Source organism: Musa acuminata, chromosome BXJ2-2 (assembly GCF_036884655.1).
Source record: "Musa acuminata AAA Group cultivar baxijiao chromosome BXJ2-2, Cavendish_Baxijiao_AAA, whole genome shotgun sequence".
Lineage (NCBI taxonomy): Eukaryota > Viridiplantae > Streptophyta > Magnoliopsida > Zingiberales > Musaceae > Musa > Musa acuminata.
Window position 1 is genome coordinate 25,525,057 of NC_088339.1, and position 25,941 is coordinate 25,550,997.

A 25,941-nucleotide genomic window follows, 5' to 3' on the forward strand; every position below is an offset into this window, starting at 1 on the left:
CAAAACCAATTCGGAATTAGCTTAATGTAGAACCCATAGGTTTCTTTATATTACTGTCATTATGATGCCAACTTTATGGACTTAGTCACACTTGTAATGCCAGAGGAGGAAGTGTACTGAAAGACAAATCAAGGACAAAACATAAAGCACCAATTTGGAACCTGAAAGGGTTCTAAAGAAATTAACACAGAGATTAATCTCGGTGATCAAAGGAAGAAATGGTTCATGTGTTTTAGGACTTCGAGCAGCATGGAGAGCTGCAAAGAGCAATGGCAGAGTAGGAGAAACCACAGTAAACCCTTTAAGATCTCAACTATATGCTACATCTTCACGGAAGCTGCCACGAAAGATACACTACTCGGCTTACCTTGCTCACGCCTCTATTTCCAATCTTGAGCACTTGATGGAGCCCCTGGCGATGTCGATCTCGATCAGGTTATCCTCCTCGTAAATTTCTGACAAGAGCTCCATAATTCCATGTTGCCTGAACGCGGTCTCCGGCAACAACCCTCTCTTCATCTCCGGCTGTGATGGGATGAAGAGTCCATCTGACTCTCTTGGTGCAACACAATGACCATCCGATAGCGCGATCTCAATGAGGCCTTCATCATCTGACATCGAACATTCTGAGCTTTCCTTTGATCGAAAGCAATGGTTTGGCGATTCCGATTCGGTTCCAAGTGAATTGCATGGTGGACTTGAGACTAAAGAGTCGACGGATTGCTCGTCATCTTCTTCCTCTACCTCGAGGCCTGCAGATCCCGTCGATGGGTTTGTCGATCCGAGGAGCAGTCCGTCGACGTCGTAATTGCCTCCCTCTTCTGGGATGATTCTTTTCACTTCCAGTGTCTCGGGCGGTGGCATAATCTCTGAACCGAGCTCACTTTCCTGTGGCTTCTCCATTGTGTTGAACTTACAAAGCCGTTTGATCCTAGTAATGAAAAATGGAGACGTATATAGAATCGATGCTAACAAAGTAAACGATGTCGAAGGCGAAAAACTAGTGTGACAACTGAGATAGATGGAGAGGAGGGAGAGTGCAATGGCCATTCTTGTGAGCCTAACGAAACAAGGAGGGGCCATTGAATGATCGAAGATTTCTTCTATTCAAGAAAGACAGCAAAATCTGATGTCAGGTAGTAGAGAAGAAACCATATTCCTTCCTTTACACCAACATAGAACCACCCGCAACAAAGGAAGAAGAACAGAACACGCTGCTTCTTGTGACATGAACAAAAGGAGATCACAGGAGATGGAAGGAAGGAGGTCACACAGTAAAGAGGAATATATACCGAGAAGCCAGATGCAGAGAGACCTAAGCAAATGTGGGAAAGCTGGTCTTCTTTCTCTATTGAAGCAGCACTGAAATTTCTGGATGGCCCTTTCTCCTCTTCACATTTCCCACAGCTCCACTAGAAATGGATTGCCATCCTATTTTACTTCCCCCAACATCTGAGTCTTCTCCAACAACACCAGATGGGTGGTCCTGTTTCTTACTCTGATTCTCTTGGGAGGACCAAAGGTGGTGGTGTCACTGTACAGGCTTTCAGCTCCAATGACTTCGAGAGCAGGGACGCCATGTGCAGGTTTTCAAGTAAGCGCATGTCGCTTTCCCTCCGAAGTTCCATTAGACAAATCCAAAGAGAAAGGAGTAGGAAAAGGAGCCATAAACTACATATGCTTTATAGAATTCTGCGACTCCATGGTGGCCCATCAACAAGGAAGAACCTCCTCCTGCTGCAGCTCTCTACAGCTTCATAAAGAAGACCACTTGACACTTGGTATCCTTTTCCTTCCTTGTCAAACTGAGATAAGATCACTTTAGTATAAATGCTTGCGGTACGATTGAGCTATTCTTAATAGCTGCAAAATATCAGAGATTCGTATGCTTCCGTTCCTTAATGGTCTCTGTCTCCTGTTTATGATGCTCGGTCGGCTCAAATATTGCCTGTATTCTCGGACAATGAATCCTTAGAGTGCATGATTCAGATCCAACACAGTTGAATGTTGGAGATCCAGTCAATATAATCTGGTTCATTGTTTTCACATGATATTAATCTCGATAAATTCTTAGAAATCAGTCTCTCCAGCAATTCTTAATTTTATATTACCTCTTCTTTTTCCTGTTATTGTTTCCTGCAGATTGCCTGCAAACTTTGGAGCTATACATGTTTTGTTATATGTCTTATTTATGCAGTAAAATATATGATTTGACAAAGAATATTTTGTATTCATTGTGCACCAAATTTTGGATGTGTCTCATGTTCATGAACCATTTATACTGGATTGTCTTTTGTTCTCTGGTAGTGTGCTGTGAAGTGTCATGTCTATTGAGGGTTCATCAAGGGAGAGAAAGAGCAAGAAGGACTTGTTGGCGATTGGAAATGCGAGTATCGTATTATGAGGTCATGACTATGACATCCAATTAGAATTGAGACAGTGCCTCCTTCCCATCAGCAGGAAAGAAAAGGACTATGCCTTCCATGTCGGCCAGTTGCTAAGCTGAACATATAAAAAGGAGAGTCCTACGAACCCTAACTCTGTATGCAGGCCCTGCTAGCTAGCTTCTGTACCACTTCCATTTTAATATGCATGAGATCGCTTGGATTCATGGTTTTTGAGGACTGGGAAGGAGCTGTGCCTTGAGAGCACAAACAGTAGCACCAGCCATTGGTTCAAAGTCGGAGGGGACCAAGAGTTTTGGAGAATGTTTTGCAGCATTAACTAATGGGCATGGTGGCTGCCTCTTGCATGCCTAAAGAGGCACCTCAAATGTTTCCCTCAGAGTTGCAAGACTTCCATACCCAAACTTGAGCCATGCGAGTGGCTAAAACTCAGCCAGCCTCTGCATATTTGCCCTGGAATTGGGGCTCCTCCATTCGGAGGTGATGATGAGGAAATGACGCAAGAGAAAATGACACAAAGCAAAGCAAAGCACAGCAACAGTCTTTTATTTGTTTTCTTTTTGAGTCAGAAGACACTGTGGAAGACGACCGAAACCAATCTCTTCGCGACTACTCGGATATCATGCGATTGCTTGCTTGCTTTCCTTCTTCTCTATTGCATTAGGTGTTTCCTTCATAAAGGTTCAAGTTCTAAAGATGAGCTCTTTCTTATGCATAGATCTCTGAAGAACCAAAGTTTTCTTATCAAATGATTCACATCCAATGTGTTGCATCCAATGGGGCTAATAATAATACTGTTTCGCTTCATGCTAATGGTAGGTGAGGTGGACTGTCATTAGATTGTGTAAGAACTTACACCCAATTGTTTTCTTAGATATCTACAGAACTTGCATGAAGTTTTGCTCGTATGCACGCATTGCTGTAAGGGAGATTGGCATAGGGACAACTAAATCACCTATTTCTGAATGCATACATACTCCACATAAAAGTTTGTGTATGTCCAGATTTCCTGGAGCAAAATAGATGCATCTCATCTTGAAGTCAATAGGAGTTCACACCGAACAAGATTCTTCCGTGCATATCTCATGTTTAACAAGTGCCGTGAAAATTCAGGCCTGTTGGTTTAGAGAGAGTGAGTATGGACTGCTATCCATCTCTTACAGTGCATTGCAATGTCTGCATACCAAAAAGGGAAGAGTGATCAGCCTGTTGTAGGATATCGATCACTCTTTCACTCTGACTGGACTGCTGTTTCAAGGACTTAGGTAGAGGATGGAGTTGTCAATGGCCAGCCATGGAAGAAGCAATTGTTACTGGCTTCAATGCTTCTTTCTGCTGAAAGTTGAGAACCAAGGTTCCTTTAAACAATTGTTATATATGTGTAGTTTTTGGCAAGTGATGCAGAACACAGAAAACTTAAGATGCCCAAGAAACATCCAGATTTGTTTCATGTCTCTCTCCCTCACAAAGAAAAGCTAGTGGCTTAAAGTCAAGTGTGAGTTGGGTGTGGAAACTCGAGCATTATTTCTACCTGGATAGACATTGTTACCGACTGGATTAGAACTTACATTATGTTCAAGAAGACAAGTATCCTGTGGATCTAAATTGAGTTGGTCTTTGTCTATTTTGTGGTCCAATGTTTCCTCCATCCTCTTGAAAGCCACTCAACTGCACTACTACCATACTGGTAACATTGCTACAGAGTTGACCTTTGCATGCACACTTTTATCATGTTTTCGATAACAATTTTGTGATTAGTCATAATGGAATTTTTCTGTGGATAATCTTCGATAGTCGGAGGCATTAAATCTTTATTAGCCGTAGAAATTTGATATGATTTATGGAAGATTCAGATTTAAGTTAAAGAAAAAGAAAAATATGAACATATATCACTAGCTAACCTAAGTGTAGTGTCACCCATGTTGGGTCTATGGATGACACATAAGCCCCTTTACATGCATGACACTTTCAAACTCTTGTATTAGTCAAACCCAAGTAATTGGATGGGAGATTAAAGAAAGAAAACTTCAGTTTCTGCAACCAATGTTGGTTTAAAAAGAGAAGAAGAAGAAGAGGAAAAAGAAGAAAAAAAGAAAGAGAAAATTTTGCTTGAGGTTTTACATCAACTCCCCACATTTGGGAATCAAACTACAAGCGTTCTAATCCAATCCTACAAAAATCCTAATACTGTTTTCATCTTAATCTTACATGATTCAAAAGATTTCAGCATAGAAACAAATATTTTTTTCGTTTTGATGTAAAGTTACGAATTTATAATTTTTCGATGATCTGACATCTGTGTACTCTACTTCGAACATAACTTTTAACACTAAACTCTTATTTAGGTAAAGCCTAATTCATTTGAAAGTAGATTTAAAGATCTTTATTTTGATACTGAGATTGACAGTGATATATATGACATTATTATTACCCAAGATATCAACCTATTTTTGTAAAGATTAAACTCTTTTCTTAAAAAAATATTTCTCACCAAACATTTCTCATTTTAATAATTTTCTAATAATGATTTTTTTTAATCTATTACATAGAATATCCTTTTTTTTATAGACCGATAGATAGGATGAATCAATCTAGTTATTTATACTATGTTATAAGATTTTTATTAATATCAAAAATATTATAATATAATATTTTTGTAAAGATTAAACTATTTTTCTTAAAAAAATTTCTCATGAAGCATTTCTCATTTTATTTTTTTTAATAATGATCAATTTTTTTGTCTATTAATTGGAATACCATTTTTTATAACCCGATTGATAGGATGAATCAATCTAATCATAATATTTTTATATTTTTATTATAAGATTTTTATTAATATAAAAATATTATAATATAATATTTTTGTATACATTATAATAAAAATATTATATTTATAATATTTTTAGAATGTATTATATTTTTTAATAATACTAGTAAATTTTTATTATCGTAATTCAAAGTATTTTTCAACACGAATTATCATCACAAGCTATAGAATGTTAGTTAGGTTTCTTTTGGGGTAATCACAAACTTGTGGATCATTAGACTTAAAACTCATATAAAATGGACAATTGGGATGTGATTAGGAGGACAAATTAATTTCTACCTGAGTGTCTATTGGACTTCAGCAGACCAACAAATTGTAGCTCCCCATTCATCATGAAGATTCCCTTTTTGCTGTGGGATGCCAATGGCAGCTATTTCCCCATTGCCCGTTTCACACCTCTCACCCACCACCTCAGCCAACCCTTCTCTGTGAGAGAGAGGGATAGAGAGAGCTGTTCGTCGTCATCATCATTACCATCACCGTCTCCGTCTGCTCCCTTTGTGCCTGTGAACTGCTACAGCTTCACGGATTCATCCTCTCTCTCTCTCTCTCTCTCCTTCTTCCCAACCCGACCCCGACGAAGCCCCCTTCCCATTCCTCTCACGGTACCGATCGCGCTCCTTCGGTCGCCCCGTTTCTTTTCTTCGGTTCTTCTCGCCGCCGTAACCCTCCTCCTTTGCCCGCCGACCGTTTCGCCGCTTCTTTCCCTGCTTTCTTCCCTGCCTGAGACGAGTCCTGCCTTGGCTTGTCTTCGCCTTGCCTCTTCCCCAAGCTTTGGCCGGGGTCGGAAGGTGACCGCGCCTCTGGTGTGCTGGACTGTAGGATCATGGAGCGATTCTTGCTGAACCTAAACCCTTTTCGGTTCAAGCGGGTGATCCCGGCCCCGTTCCTCTGATAAAGGTGACGCCTTTGGGGTTCTCTTGTCCATTTGTCCCTCTTGTTCTTCGATTTTGGTGTTTCCCTCGCGAAAGACCTCCTCACCGAGCTTTTGGAACCGCAGTCCTCTTCTAGGGAAGACGATTTTTCTTTTTCTAGGGGAGTCGGCAACGTGAGATTTCCCAAGTTTTTGCCCCTATTTTGTTGGATTTTCCCTTGTTCTGTGAAGCCCTAAGTTCTGTGATGGCCAAGCTTGGTGAACTTCCTGTGCATAGGTCATCTTTGCTGTTTGGAGTGCTACCTTGACTTGTGTTGGTAGTCGGATCCATGACGATGTCAGGAGATGGTCCTGATTTTGTGAAATGGAGCGAGCAGTTCATATCACAGGAGCGTGGGCGCCGGATTGTTCATTACTACCTTGAGGACGCTTCTGGAGACTCCCATCTAGCCGTCGTCGGCACCGAACGGAGTCTCCGGCACATGCTGTATGTCGTGTCAGAGAAGTTCTGCCAGGTTTACGGGTCCAACAAGTTAGGGTTGTCCTCCCTCAAATGGAGATCGAGAAGAGAGGTTGTAGATTGGCTTGCTTCGTTCCTTCCAGCCAAAGCCTGTGATTCACATATTTCGAGTACTACTCTTACTTTGTCATTGGAAGTTCATTTTTCATGATTATGTCTGTAGATGATGGGTTTTGTACAATCTACCATGTCTGCTTTCATCTTCTAGAATTTATTCATGGGCAGGAATATTAACTTATGACTGTTCCTTCAGTATATAGCTGTCTAGCCTGCATCGTAGGAGTGTGGATTTTGTTTTATTGTAATTTTTGTTTCTCGTCTTGTATGACTGTTCCAGTGGTTTGTGAAGCTGATGCTCAATACGCATAAAGATTGTTATTTGCTTTAAATTGTGTAATTGTAACACCCTTCAGTATTTAACTGATGGCTGATGATTTATGCTTTTCTTCTTTTATGTTATCAAAGATACAAGGATTCTTTCTTAGCGGAGAATAAAATGTAGATGGAACATGTTATTTTTGTTCGTAGTTTATTACAATAATTTTACACCTGAGGAATTGTGAAGTTAGCTGTCGAAAAATTGTTATATGCTGATTAGCGATAACCAGACATGATGGTGAAAATAATATTGTTAGATTATTTTTTGTTGTGCTAAAATATGGGCATGCGTAACATGATATATGCACAAATATCTTACACAAAGGTCTATTCTCAAGTATTGAACACTTTGCAACCAAAGTTTAATCGGCAAAAGGTTTAGTTCTGTATTTTGCATACATGATAACAATCTGAAGGAAATCCTTCTGATAACTATTAGCAATCTGATTATACTATCTTTTTTTTTGTCACTGTAAGTATCAATTAAATGTATTTTAAGGTTTTTCTTCTTTGATTTTTCTGGATAACTATACCCATGAAATCTTTCTGATAGGTTTGTGCAATTTGATTATGCCAGCTATATTGGTCAGAAACTGACTTTTAATAACTTGTGTCACACCAGAGTTGCCAAAATGCATGAAACATGATTTGGGTGTTGAGATGGAAATTAATAGATGTGGTGATACTGGAGACCACTTGGTCGAAAACATGGTAATTAGTTTCTTCTAAAAATTTTCTAGCAAAATTTGTGCTGTTTGATTTATTGTAAAGTGTTGTTATTGTTCTATCTTAGGATGACAGCAACAGATCTGACATCATTTGGTCTGGTGCTTCCTGGACTTGTGGGAAGCAGCTCCGGCATTACCAAGCTTTTTGTCGAAATGGAACAACAGTGATTGTAAGCACAACATCACTACTTCCATGTTTCCATATGCATACCTTTATGGTTTGGTGTAAAACAATAATATTTGTTTTGTAGGTCCACTCTTTTGTCCTTGTGATGTCTGAGGAGGAAAATCGTTATCTTGCTTACTTGGAAGATATGTATGAGAATAAAAAAGGGGAAAAGAAGGTCAAAGTACGATGGTTTCATCAAAATCAGGAATTTGCTTGTGCGATACCTGCACCTGCTCCACATCCCAGTGAAGTTTTCATAACACCTTTCTCTCAGGTCATTAGTGCAGAATGTGTGGATGACATAGCTGCTGTTTTGACTCCTGAACATTATGAGAAATGCTTGGATTCCCTTTCATCTGCAGCAGGAGTTCGTTTATGCTTTCGGCAGTACATTAAAAATAAATTCAAACTCTTTGATCTAAGAACGTTGCGTGGTTATTTTAATCAAGCAATTCTTTCCCGCTTGGGTATTTGTGATGAGTCTGGAAAAGGAGAGGCGGAAATTGGCTACAGTCCGATCAAAGAACATATTGGTCACAGGAGAACTAGATTTGTTAAGGTGCAGGAGAAATTTCTGGCACAACATTTTGGGACTGAAATATCTGGCCTTTTAGGCCATATAACAACTTGCCAACCAGCTTATCAGAATTTGGAATATGATTTACTTGTGAGAAGGCCTCTGTCAATGAAGTTTGTTGGGCCTCATAATTGGCTTATGCCACCTTTTGAAGTAGGAGAGAAAATAGAGCTTCTTTGCCAGGATAGTGGTATCAGGGGCTGCTGGTTCAAGTGCACTGTTTTAAGATTATCACTTAAGAAGTTAAAAGTTCAGTATGACGATGTGCAAAATGTCGATGGGTATGGGAATTTGGAGGTATGAGCTGCTATCTGAGAAATTCTTCATATAAATCCAAGTAAATTATATTATCTTGCTTTTAATTAGAAATTATTTGTTATAGTTGTATCATTGTTCGTCATTATAATCAGTAATTGCATTTTAGAATTGAAAGGTAGATATAGTTCAACTTTATGTTGTAAGATCAATAAGTCTATGCTTTTTTTAGTTATGCTGGTTGATGAAAAATTTTTTGGTCATCCAGCTGACATAGAAGGTTGGATTCAGCCTTGCTCTCATCCTTTTGCTAAGCAAGCACCATGTTGGAATTTGGTAGCTTGGATTATTGACCTAGATCTTGGAGGTCAGACTTGCAAAAGGAACAGAGGCATTGAGAATGGGTTCAATGGAATGTTTTTTCGATGTTTAAGTCAGAGTGTGCCTGATTTTGGGAACTTGTAGGTCAATTATTACATTGTAGGCAAAGGACAGTTTAGGGGGTGGTTCATTACTCTCCTCTTTGTGCATTTAGTTCCTTCCATAACTTCATTTTCTCAAAGAGGAGAATAAATGTGCCACCCCTTTAATATATTTGCTCCATTTTACAAAGGTCGATGACCCCATGTGGGGCGGTTAGTCATTGTCGAGGTATCAGAAAGATGGCTCATCAACAATGTGAGAGGAACTCATTCATGTTGTGAAACAGCATTAAGGATTGATTTTATTGAGGATGTGGCTCATTCATGCTGATGTTAAAATTCCTACCGCCTTTTGTGCTCTGGTTAGCAGACAAAGTAGGCCTATGTGATCCTCATCACTAAAATGTCTTTAAGGAAACTATTTGTTTTTCTAACAAGAAGATTATGCTGCATGCATAACATATTAAGTAAAACAAATATTCGATTTTTGACACTTTGCTTTGCTATTACATGTGTGTTGTTATGTTGTAGGAATGGGTTCCTGCCTTCAGAACAGCAGCTCCTGATAGATTGGGCATGAGATGCTCAGGCCGTCTAACAATTCGTCCATGTCCTAAATGTATTTATTTGCTTAACAACATTGATCTTAAAAAGGGAATGGCAGTGGATGTACAATGGAATGATGGCTGGTGGGAGGGAATTATTGTTGAGCTGGCAAACAGTAGAGATGATAATGTGCAAGTATACTTGCCAGGTACTTCCTCAATTCTTTGTATTGCTGTATTCCATGTTCTTGACTACTAATATTGGTGTTTATGGTTTGATCTCTTGATGGAACCATGCATTTTTTTAAAAAATTCACATTGATAACTCCTACAGATGATTTTTGGGATTATTCAATACGCGTCATTGGTTATATGGAAGAAAATTAGTCACAAGAAATTTTAGAGAAGGGGCAGTGACCAGGAAAATAATAGATGGTTGAATGGACTGTTAGTTCCTCAAACTAGATAATTAGTTAATATTATGTATTTCTTAATGGATAGGAACTTCCTGTTTGCTACAACTTGTACCCTTAATTCATTCTGCATCCTTTTGCAAAGCTCATCTCAAGTGTTTTTTCAGTGCACATGCTCTGGAGCAATTTGTCATGTGAATATTCTTCCCAAGTGGTGCATCTGTATACAGAACCATGCTTGCTTCACAGAACCAAGGATCCTACAAAACCCTTAATACTGTACTTTCTGAATTGTTTACGTGAATAATTTAATCTATTGACATCTGAAATGGTACAGTGATCAATAGACTTTAATTACTGTTTGAAGGAAAATGAATATTAATATACAAATTAGGCACTCATGCTTGTTCAGTTTTTCACAGAATGGTATTTTAATTAAGCAACAATTGACATCTAGAAGATTGAATATGTTTATGATGACATCAGGGCCTGCAATAGATTGTTCCGGAGAGAATAGAATCTTAAAAGCTTTCTGGTTTATGTCAAGTTCTTTAATAGGAAGACAACAAATGAAATATCCTTAACTAGAAGTGAAATTGCATATTGATGTTAAGTAATTGTTGGTTGAGTTATTAGATGATTTTCCTATTTACTAAGATTAATCATGCTTAACTCTTATAATTTTAGTTGAAGAATTTACCAAACAACATAATGTTTCAAGCTAAGTTTTCTTTTTATTTTTGTACAAACAAATGCTTTCATTCGAAAGTTTGGTTAAATGACTCCTTTTATTCTCTTTCTTGCTTTTTTTCGAATTTCCTGATGGAGCTGATCTTTATCATTTCATTTCAAATATTATTCAACTACATATGTAATCAGCATATACAAGTGGAAGCTCAAAAACATTGCTCAAAGGTGGATACTTCTGTTGGTCGATTGACTTAGATCTCACGGGATGGATTTCTTTTAGCACTCAACAGGCTGCCGCCAAGTTATTCAACTGATGGCCATTTTTTATTCAAGCTTGTTACAAAAATGATGATCCTTTTAAAATTTTTGTAAAATTTGTCATTGGTATATCTAAAGGAATCAAAGAAAAGTGGAAAAAACTTATTCCAATCTACTCATAATAGGAGTTAGGACTACTATCTGTCATACAAGATTGTTGTAGTAAGGAAATTTCTGCATTTTTGAGTAACAACTTACTTTCCCCTTATACTGCAGTTAATCTTTACAGTTTTTAGGCATCATTTTTCTTTCTTCACTAATGAATCAGATTCCAAGGTTAATGACTGTTATTTTCTAAATGTTTCTTATGATCTCACAGGTGAAGACATCTTCTTAATTTGCGAACTGAAAAGGCTAAGGATATCTAAAGATTGGGTGGGTGATCAATGGGTCGATATCAATGCTAAGCCTGATATCTTATCGGCAGCCTCTTCAGTTAGCCCCCGAACAAAGCTTGCTTCCTGCTCTGTCATTATCAAAGGGGCAGAATCTGGCAGCTCAGTGATGTCAGATCAGGAATTCATCACTGCACAGCCTAATTTGGTTGAGGATAAGCAGGCAGAAGCTAGTTTGAGTTGTAGGAATTCTGTGCAACTTGACAATGAGAGTCAATCTAATCCAAGGAAGCGCCACAGGGAGGAAAATGCTCAGGATGGCTGTGGTGTTGGAACAGGTATTGGCGATGCCGAAAGTTAGCTTGCCATTTGTAGCTCCATCAAGGTTGGCTTTCAGGTTTTCTGTACATAGATATATAAGTAGTATATAGAATGATTTCCCGACTTTGGGGGCGGGGGTGGGCGACTTAACTTCAATTTGACTAGGAAGCCCCAGGGTGACTGACTGAAGACTCTGTTAGCTTTGTAGCATCAATGTGACTCCTGGACATTGTCAATTAGCAGTTAGGTCAAAATCATATGAACCCAGCAGACAGCAGGTGCATTTCGAGCTCTGCTCAAACTTTGCTACTTGTCATGTCTTGGCTGCTTCATGAATAGTTTTATGGTGTCATGTATGATTTGGAACAGACTTAGGAATAGTGAGTTTGTTTCAATTTCGGTGAAGCTTCCAAGTAGTTTGTTTCTCTTTTCTTTTCTTCTCCCCCTTTGAGTTAGAACAATGCACACTCTCTGATATCCTCCTGCTCCCATTGTTCTGTTAATATTGTTTGGCTCGTTCTTCAAGCTTATGTTATGGCATTAATCCAAGAAATGCTTGTTCTCTTGTCCCTATTGCTGTTTGTTCATTAGATTGCTGCTGTCTTGATGCTTTGTCGAATGCTTTCTTCCTGCAACCCTCATTGGTTAATTTGCTAAATTGAAAGTGTTGATGGTTTGAAGGCCCTTTTTTGTTGCACCCATCTGCCAACAAAATCTCAAGTGATTAGACTCGATACGGCCGTTCCCACCATTGGCTTTATCTGGTTATTCATGGAAACAGCAACAACCATGACTTTGCAGTGATCAGTAGTCGACAACACTTTTGCTATGACTGATAACAACATTATGTTTTGCAATACAAACAATACTTAAGTACATTACTTTATGGAACATCTTTCGCAATGTATTTGGTCGTTTACGCGTGGATCGTGTACAAGCCCGGTTGCAAGTCGCAGCTTGTTTGCCAACCGATCCAACACAACGTGTTCTAGTTCTGTGTGCCTCACTTCCATTTCCTGTAGAATCGGTGGTCGCTCCACAGCAGCATCCGCTGCAATGGAATCCGAACCCCTCTCTCCTTCAGATGCAAATGCCTCGGCCTTATCTTCTTCTCCATGCTGAAGGCAAAGTACTGCGGGAACTTGTTCACCTCTTCCATCGACCTGCCCATCTCGCGCACCAGGTATTCGACCTTGGGCCTCAGGTTGTTCTCCACGCTGTAGCCAAAGATCGCTGGGCATCGGGCGCAGACCTTGGACGCTTCCTGGTGGGAGAGCCCCAATCCCTCCAAAAACCGGATCTTGGAAGCCAGCTTCTCGACGGGGGTGTTGAGGAGGTGGGCGTTGAGATTGGTCGGCGAGCTGAGGCTTCTGAGGCCGAGCTCCTGAAGGAAGAGAAGCGTCGGCCGGAGGCGGTAGTCGACGCTGGCCATCAGGAGGTCAGGGCACCGGAGGATGAGGTCCCGAGCCTGGTCGGGGTCAGCGGAGAGCTCGGCGACGAGGAAGGCGAAAACGGGGGCGAGGGTGCGGTTAACGTCGGCGGAGGAGAAGATTGTGGGGCTGGCGGAGGAGAGCCGGGGAAAGTGGCGGTTGGAGAAGCCCTTGGACTTGAGGAATTCGACGACGGCGAGGGTCCAGGCGATGGACTCGGGGGAGGTGGCGGTGATGCCGAGGGATTTAAGGTATCGCAGGTTCTGGCGGCGGGAGGTCCGGAAGCGGAGGACGAGGGGAGGCGCCGGAGAAGAGACTGAGGAGGGTTTGTGATTGCGGTGCGGGATTTGACTCGAAGAAAGGATTGGAAGACGGATAGAACAAAGTGCGATGGGCATAGTTCCTGTGTGCGGTTATCCCCGGAAACTTTTGATGCAGAAACGTGTTTTTATAGAGTGGAAATATAAGTTTCTTCGAAATTCTGAATTATAGATATGAAATATAAGTTTAGTAGGAAAAGTAATGTATATAGAAATAAGAGTGTGCTCTTTAAATGCGATAAAATCTAAAAAAGAACTTCCATTGCCGGGATTTGAACCCGGGTCGCCTGGGTGAAAGCCAGGTATCCTAACCGGACTAGACGACAATGGAATTGGTAATAGGGTAATTAATTTTTAATTTAAGTGATTCTCCACTGCCGATATGATATTGTTTTAATTGGAAAAGATGTATTATAAATTTAATTAGATTTCTGATTATAATTATTAATTAATAATATAATTATAATAAGATTATTTAAAAATGATCGAAGATATTTTTGTATGTTATAAATTTTGATGTTATGAGTCAAGCCATCATCCTATGCTGTTCTTATCATTGCTTAAGTGTTCATTGTTTATGTTAAGGATCTCGTCTCCCATCATGTAATTTGGATTTGGGCTGTCTTAGGTTTTGTATTGACCTTTCGTCACCTCTATCGATCTTATCAGGTGGTTTTAGTGTTGTTTCGAGAAGAAATGATTATGTGAAGTTTGTGTTGGGTCTATGTTACTGCAATAGATTCTTCCGTTGGCAGAGAAAAAAATGAGGCCTGGATTTTCTCACATCCAGTTTAGATATCAGTTAACCTTTGTCAATCTAATGATTTTGATGATCCAATGTGTTTCAGAGAACATAAGTGGGTTGTGATGAATTTTAGATGTAATGGAGAATTTATAACTAAAGGCGAAAAGAATTATATTATATGTGGCCATCAAAGGTGCACGACCGTAAAAGAATTTTTTTTTTTTTTTTTTGTTGAGTCGTTTATTTGCTATAGACTCAAAAAATGTTGTGCTTTGATTTGTAATGTTCTATTGGAGTTTTTGTTCAAAAGTAAATTTTCGTATGTTTTAGTTGTATGGTGTTATCAGGTGATGAGGATAGTAATTATAATAAGACTCGGCTGATGTTAGCCGAGACCTCACGCCTCGATCGACGTGACTGTATTCGGTCAACCGAACCGGAACACCGACCGAGGCGCATTAACGACCTCTCAGGCTTGATCCCTCACGACACGCCAACGACGATGTCAGACGTCACCAGAAGGTACGATCCTACCCCTTGCGAGTAGGCATGCCAAGTAATACCAAACTCCCCTATAAATACCCTTGCATCCTAAACGGAAGGGAGAGGACAGACACTAACAACTCTTCTACAGCTAAAATCCCCTCCACATATGCTAACTTGATCGTCGGAGGGGTCGGGCCGAGCACCCTGACCCGACCTTTGTGCAAGTGCGAAGCTTGGGATCCCCGCCGGACGCGTGGGCGAGGAGTTCCCACCCGGAGCAAACGGCGACCTCGTCCCAATCGTTCCATCACACCAGACCGACCCAGCGGGCTCGGGGAACGCCCCGGAGAGATCCCCGTCGTTCGAACCCGAACCGAGCCGCGTCGGCCCCGAGGCCACGGCTCAAAGTTGTTTACACCAACATTTTGCCGCTAGAAGGAGGGCCCGGAATGTCGAGTGATCGCCCGAGCGGCTCAGATGAGCCCACGATTGAGAGGTCACACCCGACCAAAGCCTAGGGGGAACATCCCCCGCACGAAGACCATCGTGATGAACGCCCCGCCACGACCTCCGAGCGATGCTGGCGAATATTCAACGACCCGGGCTTGTCGCCGCCTGACCCCCATGTCATCTGAGGCCTTTCAGGACCTCGCCCGTCAAGTTCGAGCTCTGATGGGTATGGTGCAAACCATTATCCCGCTCGTTTCTCAGCCGGGGCACCCGCCTGAGATCGAACCACTGTGACAACGCAAGGCGCCCGTTCGGGCCCACATGACATTTCCCGAGCCCCCCACTCCGCCTCGGGTCTGACCGGCCCCACTCGGGGATCCAGTGATGGCAAACCCGAGCGACCGCCCGGAACCCGAGGCACTCTCTTCATACTCCCTGCGGGCCCAGTTGCGCTTCGTCAGCCAGCGACTCGACGAGGTGCAGAAAGAGGTTCGTAGGTCGAAGGGAGAGCTCGGGGAGGACGCACACCGAGGGTCTCCCTTCTCACCCGAGATATGGGATCTGACAATCCCCCCGGACTTCCAGCTCCCCTCTCTGGATGCTTACCATGGCTCCACCGACCCAGCAGACCATGTAGCTGCTTTTCGCGTCCAAATGGCGTTATACGGAACCTTTGATGCGCTGATGTGCAGAGCGTTTCCTACCACTCTGAGAGGGCTGACCCACTTGTGGTATGGCAACTTGAAGGTCGGAACGATTGCTTCCTTCGACCAGCTCGCCAAAGACTTCGAGCTCTACTTCGTAGCCTATGCACGGCCAAAGCCCTCCGCGGGACTGCTCCTCGGACTCAAACAAAGGGAGGATGAGCCCCTCTCACATTTTGTGGATCGCTTTGCCACGCAAATCCGGAGCTTGCCGGACACTCACCCCTCTGTTAGTGCAGGCGTTTATGATAGGCCTGCGACCTTCCAGATTCCTCTGGTCCCTCGCAGAGCAACCTCCCACTACGGTGCTAGAGATGCTCCAACGGGCTAACCGGTACATCGCAGCGGAGGCCTGGGCGGCCGTGAGGAGAAGGGACGACCTCCGACCGCGGGCTCCATGAGAGAGGCTAAGCACCCGCGGTGGCTACCTAATGTAGTCCTCATGAAAAGAAATCTAAACCATACCTCAGTCTCTTCTGAGGGAAGGTTCAGTATCTACCTGACCCCCTCTCGGCTCGCGGGTGGCCCCGGCTTAAACCCTTCTGAATCTACACGGCTCGACCGTAGACTGCCCAAGTCCACCTCAGCGCGACCTGCCCGCTTGAGTCACATCCTTCGGCCTTTGCCAGATCCCTCGGACACATACTGCCCGAGTCCACCTCAGCGCGGCCTACCCGCCTGAGTCTCATACTTCGGCCTTTGCCATATCCCTCGGCCGTAGACTGCCGAGCTGCTCTCAGGGCGACCTTCCCGTCTGAACCACATCACTCGATCGTAGACTGCCGAGCCCCCTTAGGGCGGCCTGCTGCCCGAGACCACGCCTGTGCGGTCTGCCCGCCTACGTCATGCTACTTGATCGCATGACGCTTGAGACCACGCTTGCGCGGTCTACCCGCCTGCGTCGTGCTACTTGACCACATGACGCTCGAGACCACGCCTGCGTGGCTTGCCCGCCTGCGTCGTACTCCTCGGTCCCATGCTCCCCGAGACACACCTACGCGGCCAGCCCACCTGCGTCGTGCTCCTCGGCTCCATGTTCCCGAGACACACCTGCGCGGCCAGCCCATCTGCGTCGTGCTCCTCGACACCATGCTCCCCGAGACACACCTGCGCGGCCAGCCCGCCTGCGTCGTGCTCCTCGGCTTCATGCTCCCCGAGACACACCCGCGCGGCCAGCCCGCCTGCGCCGTGCTCCTCGGCTCCATGCTCCCCGAGACCACGCCTGCGCGGCCAGCCCACTTGAAAATTGAAGCCATGCCTCGGACTCCCGTTACAACGACCGACGTATAGCTTCTTTCCGGGAGGGAATATGATGAGGATAGTAATTATGATAAGACTCGGTTGATCTCAACCGAGACCTCACGCCTCGATCGGCGCGACTGCACTCGGTCAACCGAACTGGAACACCGACCGAGGCGCATTAACGACCTCTCAGGCTTGATCCCTCACGACACGCCAACGGCGATGTCAGACGTCACTAGAAGGTACGATCCTGCCCCCTGCGAGCAGGCACGCCAGGTAATACCAAACTCTCCTATAAATACCCTTGCATCCTAAACGGAAGGGAGAGGACAGACACTAACAACTCTTCTACAGCTAAAATCCCCTTCACATCTGCTAACTTAATCGTCGGAGGGGTCGAGCCGAGCACCCCGACCCGACCTTTGTGCATGTGCGAAGCCTGGGATCCCCGTCGGACGCGTGGGCGAGGAGTTCCCGCTCGGAACAAACGGCAACCTCGTCCCGATCGTACCATCACACCAGACCGACCCAGCGGGCTCGAGGAACGCCCCAGAAAAATCCCCGTCGTCCGAACCCGAACCGAGCCACGTCGGCCCCGAGGCCACGGCTCAAAGTTGTTTAACCAACATCAGGTGATCCTTGAGATTTGTAATTTTGTTTATTTACGTATGGTTCTCTTGTAATATCCATTTTAAAGATTGCATGTAATAGAATATTGGTTGTCTGAATCAATCAGGATCGTTGTTTTCCAAGGAAAGAGTGTATTATTCTCGAACGCGGCCTTTTTTCACCTTTGACGTAACATTCAATACGATATAACAGACGTAAAACACTAGGACATAACGTAGAGCAGTCAGTATACGGACTACGGAATCAATAAAACCACATACCTCCCAATTACTGTTGGAGCACCCTTTCCCTCACCCGCACCACCAATCCACCTTTCATCCTCAGCAGCATCGAGAATTCCACCTCCCTCTCCCGTCCTTTGTCCATCACCTCCATCTCGAACCTCTCCATCACGCTCGCCACCACCGCCTTCATCTGCGTGTACGCCATCTCCTTCCCCAGGCACGTCCTCGGCCCCGCGTGGAACACCACGAACCGGAACGGGCTCACCGGTCGGAACGCCCCCTCCTTGTCCAGCCACCGCTCCGGCTTAAACTCCCCCCAATCGGCGCCCCATATCCCCTCCATCCTTCCCATAGCGTACGTGTTGTACGTCACCGACATCCCTGCCCGCACCGCCGTCCCGTCCGGCAGCACATCGTCCGCCTCCGCCCGCCGCGGCTGTAGCACCACTGGCGGGTACAGCCGCAGCGACTCCGACACCGCCGCGTGCAGGTAGTCCATCTCTCTCAGCTCGTCCAGCGTCAGCGTCCCCGCCCGGTTTCCGTGCCGCGTCCGCACGGCGCCGATCTCGGCCAGGATCCTCTGCTCCACCGCCGGCCGCGTGGAGACGAGCCAGAAGAGCCACGCCATGGCGGATGACGTCGTGTCCCGCCCGGCCAGCACGAAGCTGGTGACGATGTCCCGGAGGAACTCGTCCGAGAAGTCGTCGTCCTCGGCGATGAACCGCGAGAGGAGGTCGCTGCTGTTCCTGATCTCCTCCGCCGTCCGCGCCTTCCGCTCCCTGACCACCCTCATCGCGTAGTCGTCGATGACGGAGACGTCTCTTTTGAGCTGCCTCTCCGACCCCAGGTTGAGCGCTCTACGGAGCCTCCACAACAGCCGCGGCTGCCGGAAACGGCTGATGCATATGGCGGTCGCGGACTCGAAGGCGCGGAAGAACTCGTCGCATGAGTCGTCGCCGGCGAGCCGGGCGGGGTCGACGTCGAACGCGACCTTGCAGACGTTGTCGAAGGCGAGGCGGTCGAGGAGGTCCTGGAGGTCGACCACCTCGTCGTTGGCAGCTGCGCGAGCGAGGCGCGGGATGAGGCGGTCGGCGACCTCGAGGTGGACGTTCCCGAGGATGAAGGAGCGGATGGTCTTGGTGTTGAACTCGAGGCTGGCGGTCTTGCGCTGGAGGCGCCAGTGGTCGCCGTCGGTGTTGAAGATGCCGCTGCCGAGGAGGTCGGCGAGGACGGAGGTCTGGTTGTGGCCCTTGGGGTAGTTGTGGAAGTTGGCCTTGAGGACGTGCTCAACGATCTTGGGGTTGCCGGTGATGACGGAGGTGGGGAGGACGATGGTGTTGGTGGGGCTGGCGAGGATTAGCTCCGCCGTCCACTCCACGAATCGATGGCCGTTCTTGACGAGCTCCGAGAAGCTTATCGTCGTCGAATTCTTGCTCTTCGAGGAGGAGGGGGCTGAGAAGAGCCTCCGGAGGAAGAAGGTCAGCAAAGCGAGAAGGAAGAGGATGAGAGTGGGACAGAGCACGAGGAGGCCGTCCATTTCCATTTTGGTGTCTTCAGATCTGGGGTTGGACGCCTTCAAGATCGCGGAATAAATAAAAGAATCCCCAGAACACTTTCCTTCGTCCAGAAGGATTCTCAGTGCGCCCACTTAGAAGCGATAGCCACACGATGCCGCGTGTCCGCGTCGTGACTTCACCGTCTCCGCGTCGTTCCAGTTCAACCTTAATAGTGGTCAACGACACGTGGAGGTTTCACGACCAAGAGCAGGCCTGTTTCGGCGCGTAGTTTTGGTAGCATCTGAATCCCATACAAACTGCACGGGAAATAGCTTACTAACAAAACTTCTGCCATTTCACCAATTCTAAAAGCACCCAGTGACACCTGTGATTAATCTATATATATATATATATATATATATATATCCCACCGCCCCAGGGTGCTTCTGGCACGACTCGCTTGGTGTGTCGCAAGCAAGCGAACCTTGACCGTATATCTGGGAGCGGACAAGTGGCATTTTCTTTATTACGCAAAGGAAAACTCCTTTACACTGCAAGAAATCATTCTATTCTATTCTAAACCCTTTATACACAGCAACTACAAAAATGCATAATTTCTTGTATCATGGCCTGTCATAGGTACAGAGAAATCACCCACGATCTAGTCGCTCTTATCTCCTTTTATCGATCTTTAATTCCTCAGTGTCAATCTAGTCGCTCTTATCTCCTTTTATCGATCTAGAATATGCCGACGATCATGATTCCAAGATAATCAACCCCAAAATTCATCTCCCAAATTTCCAGGAAACAAGAACTTAAATAGGAAGAATGGATCAAAATTACAGTTCGATACATCTAATTCCTGCGATCAAGATTCCAAGATAATCAACCCCAAAATCCATCCCACAAATTTCTAGTAAACAAGAACTTAAATTGGAAGAATGGATCAAAATTACAGTTCGACACATCCAATTCCTACGATCAAGATTCCAAGATAATCTACCCCAAAATTCATCTCACAAATGTCTAGTAAATGATACAGCGTATTTTGGGCCAAGACGCGCCACACGCCAGGTTAGAAGCACACGCCAAGTCAGAACCGTACCAGGAAGCTCTTCTGCTTGTCTCGTCCCGAGAGCTCAAGGCGGTGCCGTCTAACGTTGCTTCGCACGCTCCGAGACGGCGGTTGATCAGCGGAACCGACCCTCGGGCAATGGTATAAAGCCCCCGTTTGCCCTCCGGCTAGGGAAAAAGTAAAACAATCAACCCTATTATTAACTTGTTCGTCGAAGGGGCCACAGTCGGGGATCACCCAGCGAGGGCCGTTCTTGCAGGCGAACAACCACCCGCGAGCGGCAAGTGTCTCAACCCAGGGGATGCCATCCACCGCGCAAAGGAGAGTAGTCAATCAGCTCGGATCCCGACCAACGCGAACCTACACTCCTTCCCGAGGGCGCGGCCACCTCATCATCCAGCTCACTTCGCAGGAAGCTCCCGATATCGACTCGTGGACCTAGTTGTGCTGACTCATCAGCCACGGTATATTTGTTCGCTAACATTTTAGCGCTAGAAGGAGGGCCATGTCGCAGGAGCATCTAGCGAGAGCTCTCCCCGGGGGAGAACCACTGATCGACCTCCCTTCCATCGAACCCGAAAGTCAAGCCCTCCCCGCACCCGGAGATGGGGGGATCCTGGCCTCGACGCCAAATCGTTACTGGCTTCTGTTCAACGAACCGGGGTTGTCACCTCCCGGGCTCACCACAGGACCCTCGGTCGTGATGCCAGAGGCGTTCCTCGGCCTGACCAAGCAAGTGCAGGCCATAGTAGGCATGATGCAGACGCTCACTCCGCTCATTCCTCATATCGTGCGGTTAGTAACTCCCCCGACAAACCCGACTTGGCAAAGGCCGAGCGGGGAGCAAGTCGGGACCGGAGAAGCCCGAGAGCAAGCGACGGACCCGAGAGGTCCACCCGGGCAGAATATACCCGCACCCTGCCAAGTCACATTGCCCCACTTTGAGCCTGACACCGTATCATCCAACTCAGTAGACGACACGCTTAGGGCTCAGTTGTCCCGGGTCAACCAACACCGGGATGCGTTCCAACACGAGTTTCGAAAATCATGGAGCAAGTCCAACGAAGGCGGCTCAGGCGGGTCCCCTTTCACTCAGGAAATACAGGACAACCCGGTACCCCTTAACTTCAGGTTGCCTACATTGGAGACATACGACTATCATGGACTTAGCTGGTTTTGCCTAAGTCGTGCGGCACCCTTGTGTGTCCGTCCACAAAGGTCAGCTTCCCCGAAGCCTCTCATGGTCCCTTATGACCTACAAAAGAGAAAACGGGTTAGAGAGAATGCCTCACTCGAGATCCACAAGCAAACATTTCTGAAAACACTTAATAGACTATGTAAATTACAAACATACTTTACAAGCTCTAAACAATTATACATCAAAGGGTCAAAATGGTCCATTACAGACCGAAAATCTCTCACAAGTGTCCACATGACACAACCTTTATTTACAAGCCTAAAGCAGCCAACAAACCCAACTAAAATGAGACTATTAAGCCTTCGGCCATCCCTCTACATGTTGTACAAAGCAATGAATATACCAAAACACATGGACATACATAAGCGTTACATCAAACATCCTATTTTGAAGTTTGTCTGTGACATTCTCCCCCACTTATTCCTTCGACGTCCTCATTGAAGCCTTTGCCGACATTGCAACTCCTCGCTTTTGTTGAGTCTTCAATCTTCTGCTCCAATTGCAATGCACCTCTTGGCTCCCAATTGCTCTCCGCTACTATTTTTGAGTAGTCGAACCTTTGATCCGCCATGCTGCTTCAACTCACCAATGACTCTTAACTCTAGTGTGGGGTTGGCTGAGTTTTGTTGATCTATGTTGGTTCCTGCGGATCTTCTAGATAAAGGAACAGACCATCCTTACAATGCGCCAGTCTCTCAAATGCCTCATGCTGCTTGAACTAGGTGGATGCTTGTTGAAACTTTAACGAGCATCGCCTCGCAAACTTCTGAAGTTTTGGTCCTTCCTCCACAAAATTTATCAATTCTCTTCTTTTACTTAGTTGTCACTTCCAAGTAGGTTCGCATCACTTTCGCTTTCGATTGACATTTCGTTGGGAAATGAAGCAGATAATATACTCTCAGTAGCACTTAAAGTGTTTGCACCCCTTGCATTGAGTTAGCTATTGTGATTCACCTTCTCAATGCCATCAAACTTCTGAAATGCAAGAAGTTTTCACCTCAACTTGGAGTAAATCTCTAATAGTTTTGGTCGCCTCTGGGATTGTACCATCTTCTCCATCAACCTAGTCGCCTACTCCACTGAATAGCAAAGGTACAGCACCACGTACTGCCTACTTCATTCTCGAAGTCCTTTACTTTCGGGTTATCTTGATAAGAAGCTCGTTGACATCATCGGTCTTATGAAGTTCCTTGGCCTATGCCCTTCAGCCTTGTCTCGGTACTTGGAGTTTGCCTCTGCATGCTTCACCTCCTCGGCCCCTTTTATGACCAAGCGCTCTCCCTACATGAGAGCAAGGGATCAATAACTTTCGTGAAAGTCTCGCCTCTGCGGTACCATGGCGTTGCCAGGCCCATGGCCCTACTATGCGTTGCCTCGCATCTGTATCCATTTTCTTCACAATCAGTAGATATGTCTCTATGGCACTCCTCCGCGTCCACCTCCATTCTAACCGATGCTTGATTTTGGGTAGCTATGTCCCTCTAGACTTGTCGTCACTTCCTCGTCCCTTTCGACCCCCTGCTTTAACACCTCTGTATTCTCCAAGCAGCTCCCTTTGGTCGATGGAAAGACAGACTGTAACTCTCATGCATGGCCTCTGCCATCACGTTATAGGGTTTGCACCGATTCTATTCTCCTTAACTTCTTTGGTAGCAACGTTTGCTTACTCAATCTTGTCCTCTGACGTGCAACCCACCAGCATCGAAACCGAAACTGATCTCAATCACTCGGTCCCCAGATTCAGTTCCTGCCCGGGTCGCTCTAGTTCGCTCCCGACGTGCGACCCACCGACATCGAAACCGAAACCGATCTCAATCACTTGGCCCCTAGGTTCATTTCCTACCCGGGTCACTCTAGTTAGCTCCCGACTTGCGACCTGCCGGCACCGAAATTGGAATCGAGCTTAGTCACTCGACCCCTAGGTTCAGTTCCTGTCGGGTCGCTCTAGTTCGCTCCCGACTTGCGACCCGCCGGCACCGAAATCAAAACTGAGCTCAGTCACTCAGCCCCAGGTTCAGTTCCTGCCCGGGTCGCTCTAGTTTGCTCCTACCTTGCGACCTATCGACATCGAAACCGGAACCGAGCTCAGTCACTCGGCCCCCAGGCTCAATTCCTACCTGGGTCACTCTAGTTCACTCCTGACTTGCGACCCTCCGACACCGAAACCAGAACCGAGCTCAGTCACTCGGTCCCCAGGTTCAATTCTTGCCCGGGTCGCTCCAGTTCGCTCCCGACTTACGACCCACCAGCACCGAAACCGGAATCGAGCTCAGTCACTCAGCCCCCAGGTTCAGTTCCTACTCGGGTCGCTCCAGTTTGCTCCCGACTTGCGACCCGTTGGCACCGAAACCGGAACCGTGCTCAGTCACTCGGCCCCTAGGTTCAATTCCTACCCGGGTCACTCCAGTTCGCTCCCGACTTGTGACCCGCCGATGCCGAAACCGGAATCGAGCTCAGTCACTCGGCCCCCAGGTTCAGTTCCTGCCCGGGTCGCTCCAGTTCGCTCCCGACTTGTGACCCGCCGGCACCAAAACTGGAACCGAGCTCAGTCACTCGGCCCCAGGTTCAATTCCTGCCCGGGTCGCTCCAGTTCGCTCTCGACTTGCGACCTACCGGCACCGAAATCGGAACCAAGCTCAGTCACTCGGCCCCCAGGTTCAATTCCTGCCTGGGTCGCTCTAGTTTGCTCCTGACTTGCAACCCGCCGGCACCAAAATCAGAACCGAGCTCAGTCACTTGGCCCTCAGGTTCAATTCCTACCCGAGTCGCTTCAGTTTGCTCCTGACTTGCAACCTGCCGACACCGAAACTGGAACCGAGCTCAGTCACTCGGCCCTCGGGTTCAATTCCTGCCCGGGTCGCTTCAGTTCACTCCCGACTTGTGACCCGCTGACACCGAAACTGAAATCGAGCTTAGTCACTCGGCTCCCAGGTTCAGTTCCTACCCGGGTTGCTCTAGATCGCTCTCGACTTGCGACCCGCCAGCCCAATCCAACACCCGAGTCGCATCTCGCTTCGATCCAACGCACGAATCGCATCTCGGTCGATCTGACACCTGAATCGCCGGCCTAGTCCGTTATCCAAGTCGACCACATCAGTTTCGACACGTCGTTTTCACCTCGTTGGTTTGGCTATGTCAATTTCGACACCTCAATTTCGCCTTGTCGGATTTGCCACATCGATTTCGACACATCGGTCTTGCCCCGTCAGGCCCCTACCGCCCAATCAGCATAGTCAATCCTGCCCGAAGCACGGGGTGCCGCCCCTCTAAATCGCCCCTCGACGAGTTAATCCGGCTTCCCCTCATAAACGATCAGCCTCACTCCGACCCAAGCATGCTGCCCGACCCTTTAAGGACCCCATGACATGCCTGGGGGGGGGGGGGGAAGAGAGAAATGATACGGCCTATTTTGGGCCCAAGACGCATCACACGCCAAGTCAGAACCGTACTAGGAAGCTCTTCCGCCTGTCCCATCCCGAGAGCTCGAGATGGTGTCGTCTGACACTACTTCGCACGCCCCAAGATGACGATCGGTCAGCGGAACCGACCCTTGGGCAATGGTATAAAGCCCCCATTCGACCTCCGGCCAGGGAAAAAGGAAAATAGTCAATCATATTACTAACTTGCTTGTCGGAGGGTCCACAGCCGAGGATCACCAAGCGAGGGCCGTTTTTACAAGCGAACGACCACCTGCGAGCAGCGTGTGTCTCAACCCAGGGGACGTCATCCACCATGCAAAGGAGAGTAGTCAATCAACCCGGATCCTGACCAACACGAACCTACACTCCTTCCCGAGAGTGCGGTCACCTCATCATCCAGCTCACTTTGCAGGAAGCTTCTGACATCGATTCGCGGACCTTGTCATGCTGTCTCATCAACCATGGTATATTTGTTCGCTAACAGTAAATAAGAACTTGAAAGAATAGATCAAAATCACAGTTCGATGCATCTAATTCCAACCCAACAAAAGCGGAAAAAGCATAGAAACGATTAGCAATCGCAGGTGAATAAACGAATCGAGGAGCTTTTATGTAATTAGAGCATAACAGCAACCGAGAATAACAGCGATAAGATCATATACGCGGATTTAATTGATCCTTACCATAAACGATGGAAGTGGAGAAGTTTCGTCGCTATCGCTTCGAGAGACCAAGAGCGAGGAGC

The 25,941-nt window shown here is 46.3% G+C and overlaps 3 protein-coding genes and 1 non-coding gene across 5 annotated transcripts; 1 reads left to right on the forward strand and 3 right to left on the reverse strand.

Moving 5' to 3' along the window:
* Nucleotides 1-5,575: 5,575 nt before the first annotated feature.
* LOC135582450 (uncharacterized) lies at nucleotides 5,576-12,350 on the forward strand. Of its 2 annotated transcripts, none has more exons than XM_065095839.1 (7): nucleotides 5,576-6,280; nucleotides 6,384-6,736; nucleotides 7,627-7,715; nucleotides 7,798-7,902; nucleotides 7,984-8,775; nucleotides 9,687-9,909; nucleotides 11,441-12,350. In XM_065095839.1, exons 2-7 carry the CDS (start codon nucleotides 6,436-6,438, stop codon nucleotides 11,815-11,817), a joined length of 1,887 nt encoding a protein of 628 aa, XP_064951911.1. In that variant the 5' UTR covers nucleotides 5,576-6,280; nucleotides 6,384-6,435; the 3' UTR covers nucleotides 11,818-12,350. The 2 variants fall into 2 exon arrangements, with proteins under 2 accessions (XP_064951911.1, XP_064951912.1); XM_065095840.1 differs by having other exon boundaries at nucleotides 5,576-6,132.
* A 235-nt stretch (nucleotides 12,351-12,585) lies between these two features.
* On the reverse strand, nucleotides 12,586-13,764 carry LOC135605581 (transcription termination factor MTEF1, chloroplastic-like). The gene has a single exon (XM_065095842.1). The coding sequence runs from the start codon at nucleotides 13,603-13,605 to the stop codon at nucleotides 12,781-12,783; it is 825 nt and encodes a 274-aa protein (XP_064951914.1). The 5' UTR covers nucleotides 13,606-13,764; the 3' UTR covers nucleotides 12,586-12,780.
* Nucleotides 13,765-13,784: 20 nt separating this feature from the next.
* TRNAE-UUC (transfer RNA glutamic acid (anticodon UUC)) lies at nucleotides 13,785-13,858 on the reverse strand. The gene has a single exon. It is a non-coding gene; the product is annotated as a tRNA-Glu (tRNA).
* Nucleotides 13,859-17,895: 4,037 nt separating this feature from the next.
* Nucleotides 17,896-19,629, reverse strand: LOC103976012 (cytochrome P450 CYP94D108). The gene has a single exon (XM_009391181.3). It carries the CDS (start codon nucleotides 19,549-19,551, stop codon nucleotides 18,052-18,054), a length of 1,500 nt encoding a protein of 499 aa, XP_009389456.2. The 5' UTR covers nucleotides 19,552-19,629; the 3' UTR covers nucleotides 17,896-18,051.
* Nucleotides 19,630-25,941: the final 6,312 nt, after the last annotated feature.

Excerpts from the sequence above, each read along its gene's own strand:
- LOC135582450 (XM_065095839.1), top strand. The coding sequence starts at position 6,436 with ATGACGATGTCAGGAGATGGTCCTGATTTTGTGAAATGGAGCGAGCAG. Across the intron at positions 7,716-7,797 it reads ACCACTTGGTCGAAAACATG|GATGACAGCAACAGATCTGA; the intron begins GTAATTAGTTTC and ends GTTCTATCTTAG. Across the intron at positions 7,903-7,983 it reads GAAATGGAACAACAGTGATT|GTCCACTCTTTTGTCCTTGT; the intron begins GTAAGCACAACA and ends TTTGTTTTGTAG.
- LOC135605581 (XM_065095842.1), bottom strand. The coding sequence starts at position 13,605 with ATGCCCATCGCACTTTGTTCTATCCGTCTTCCAATCCTTTCTTCGAGT.
- LOC103976012 (XM_009391181.3), bottom strand. The coding sequence starts at position 19,551 with ATGGAAATGGACGGCCTCCTCGTGCTCTGTCCCACTCTCATCCTCTTC.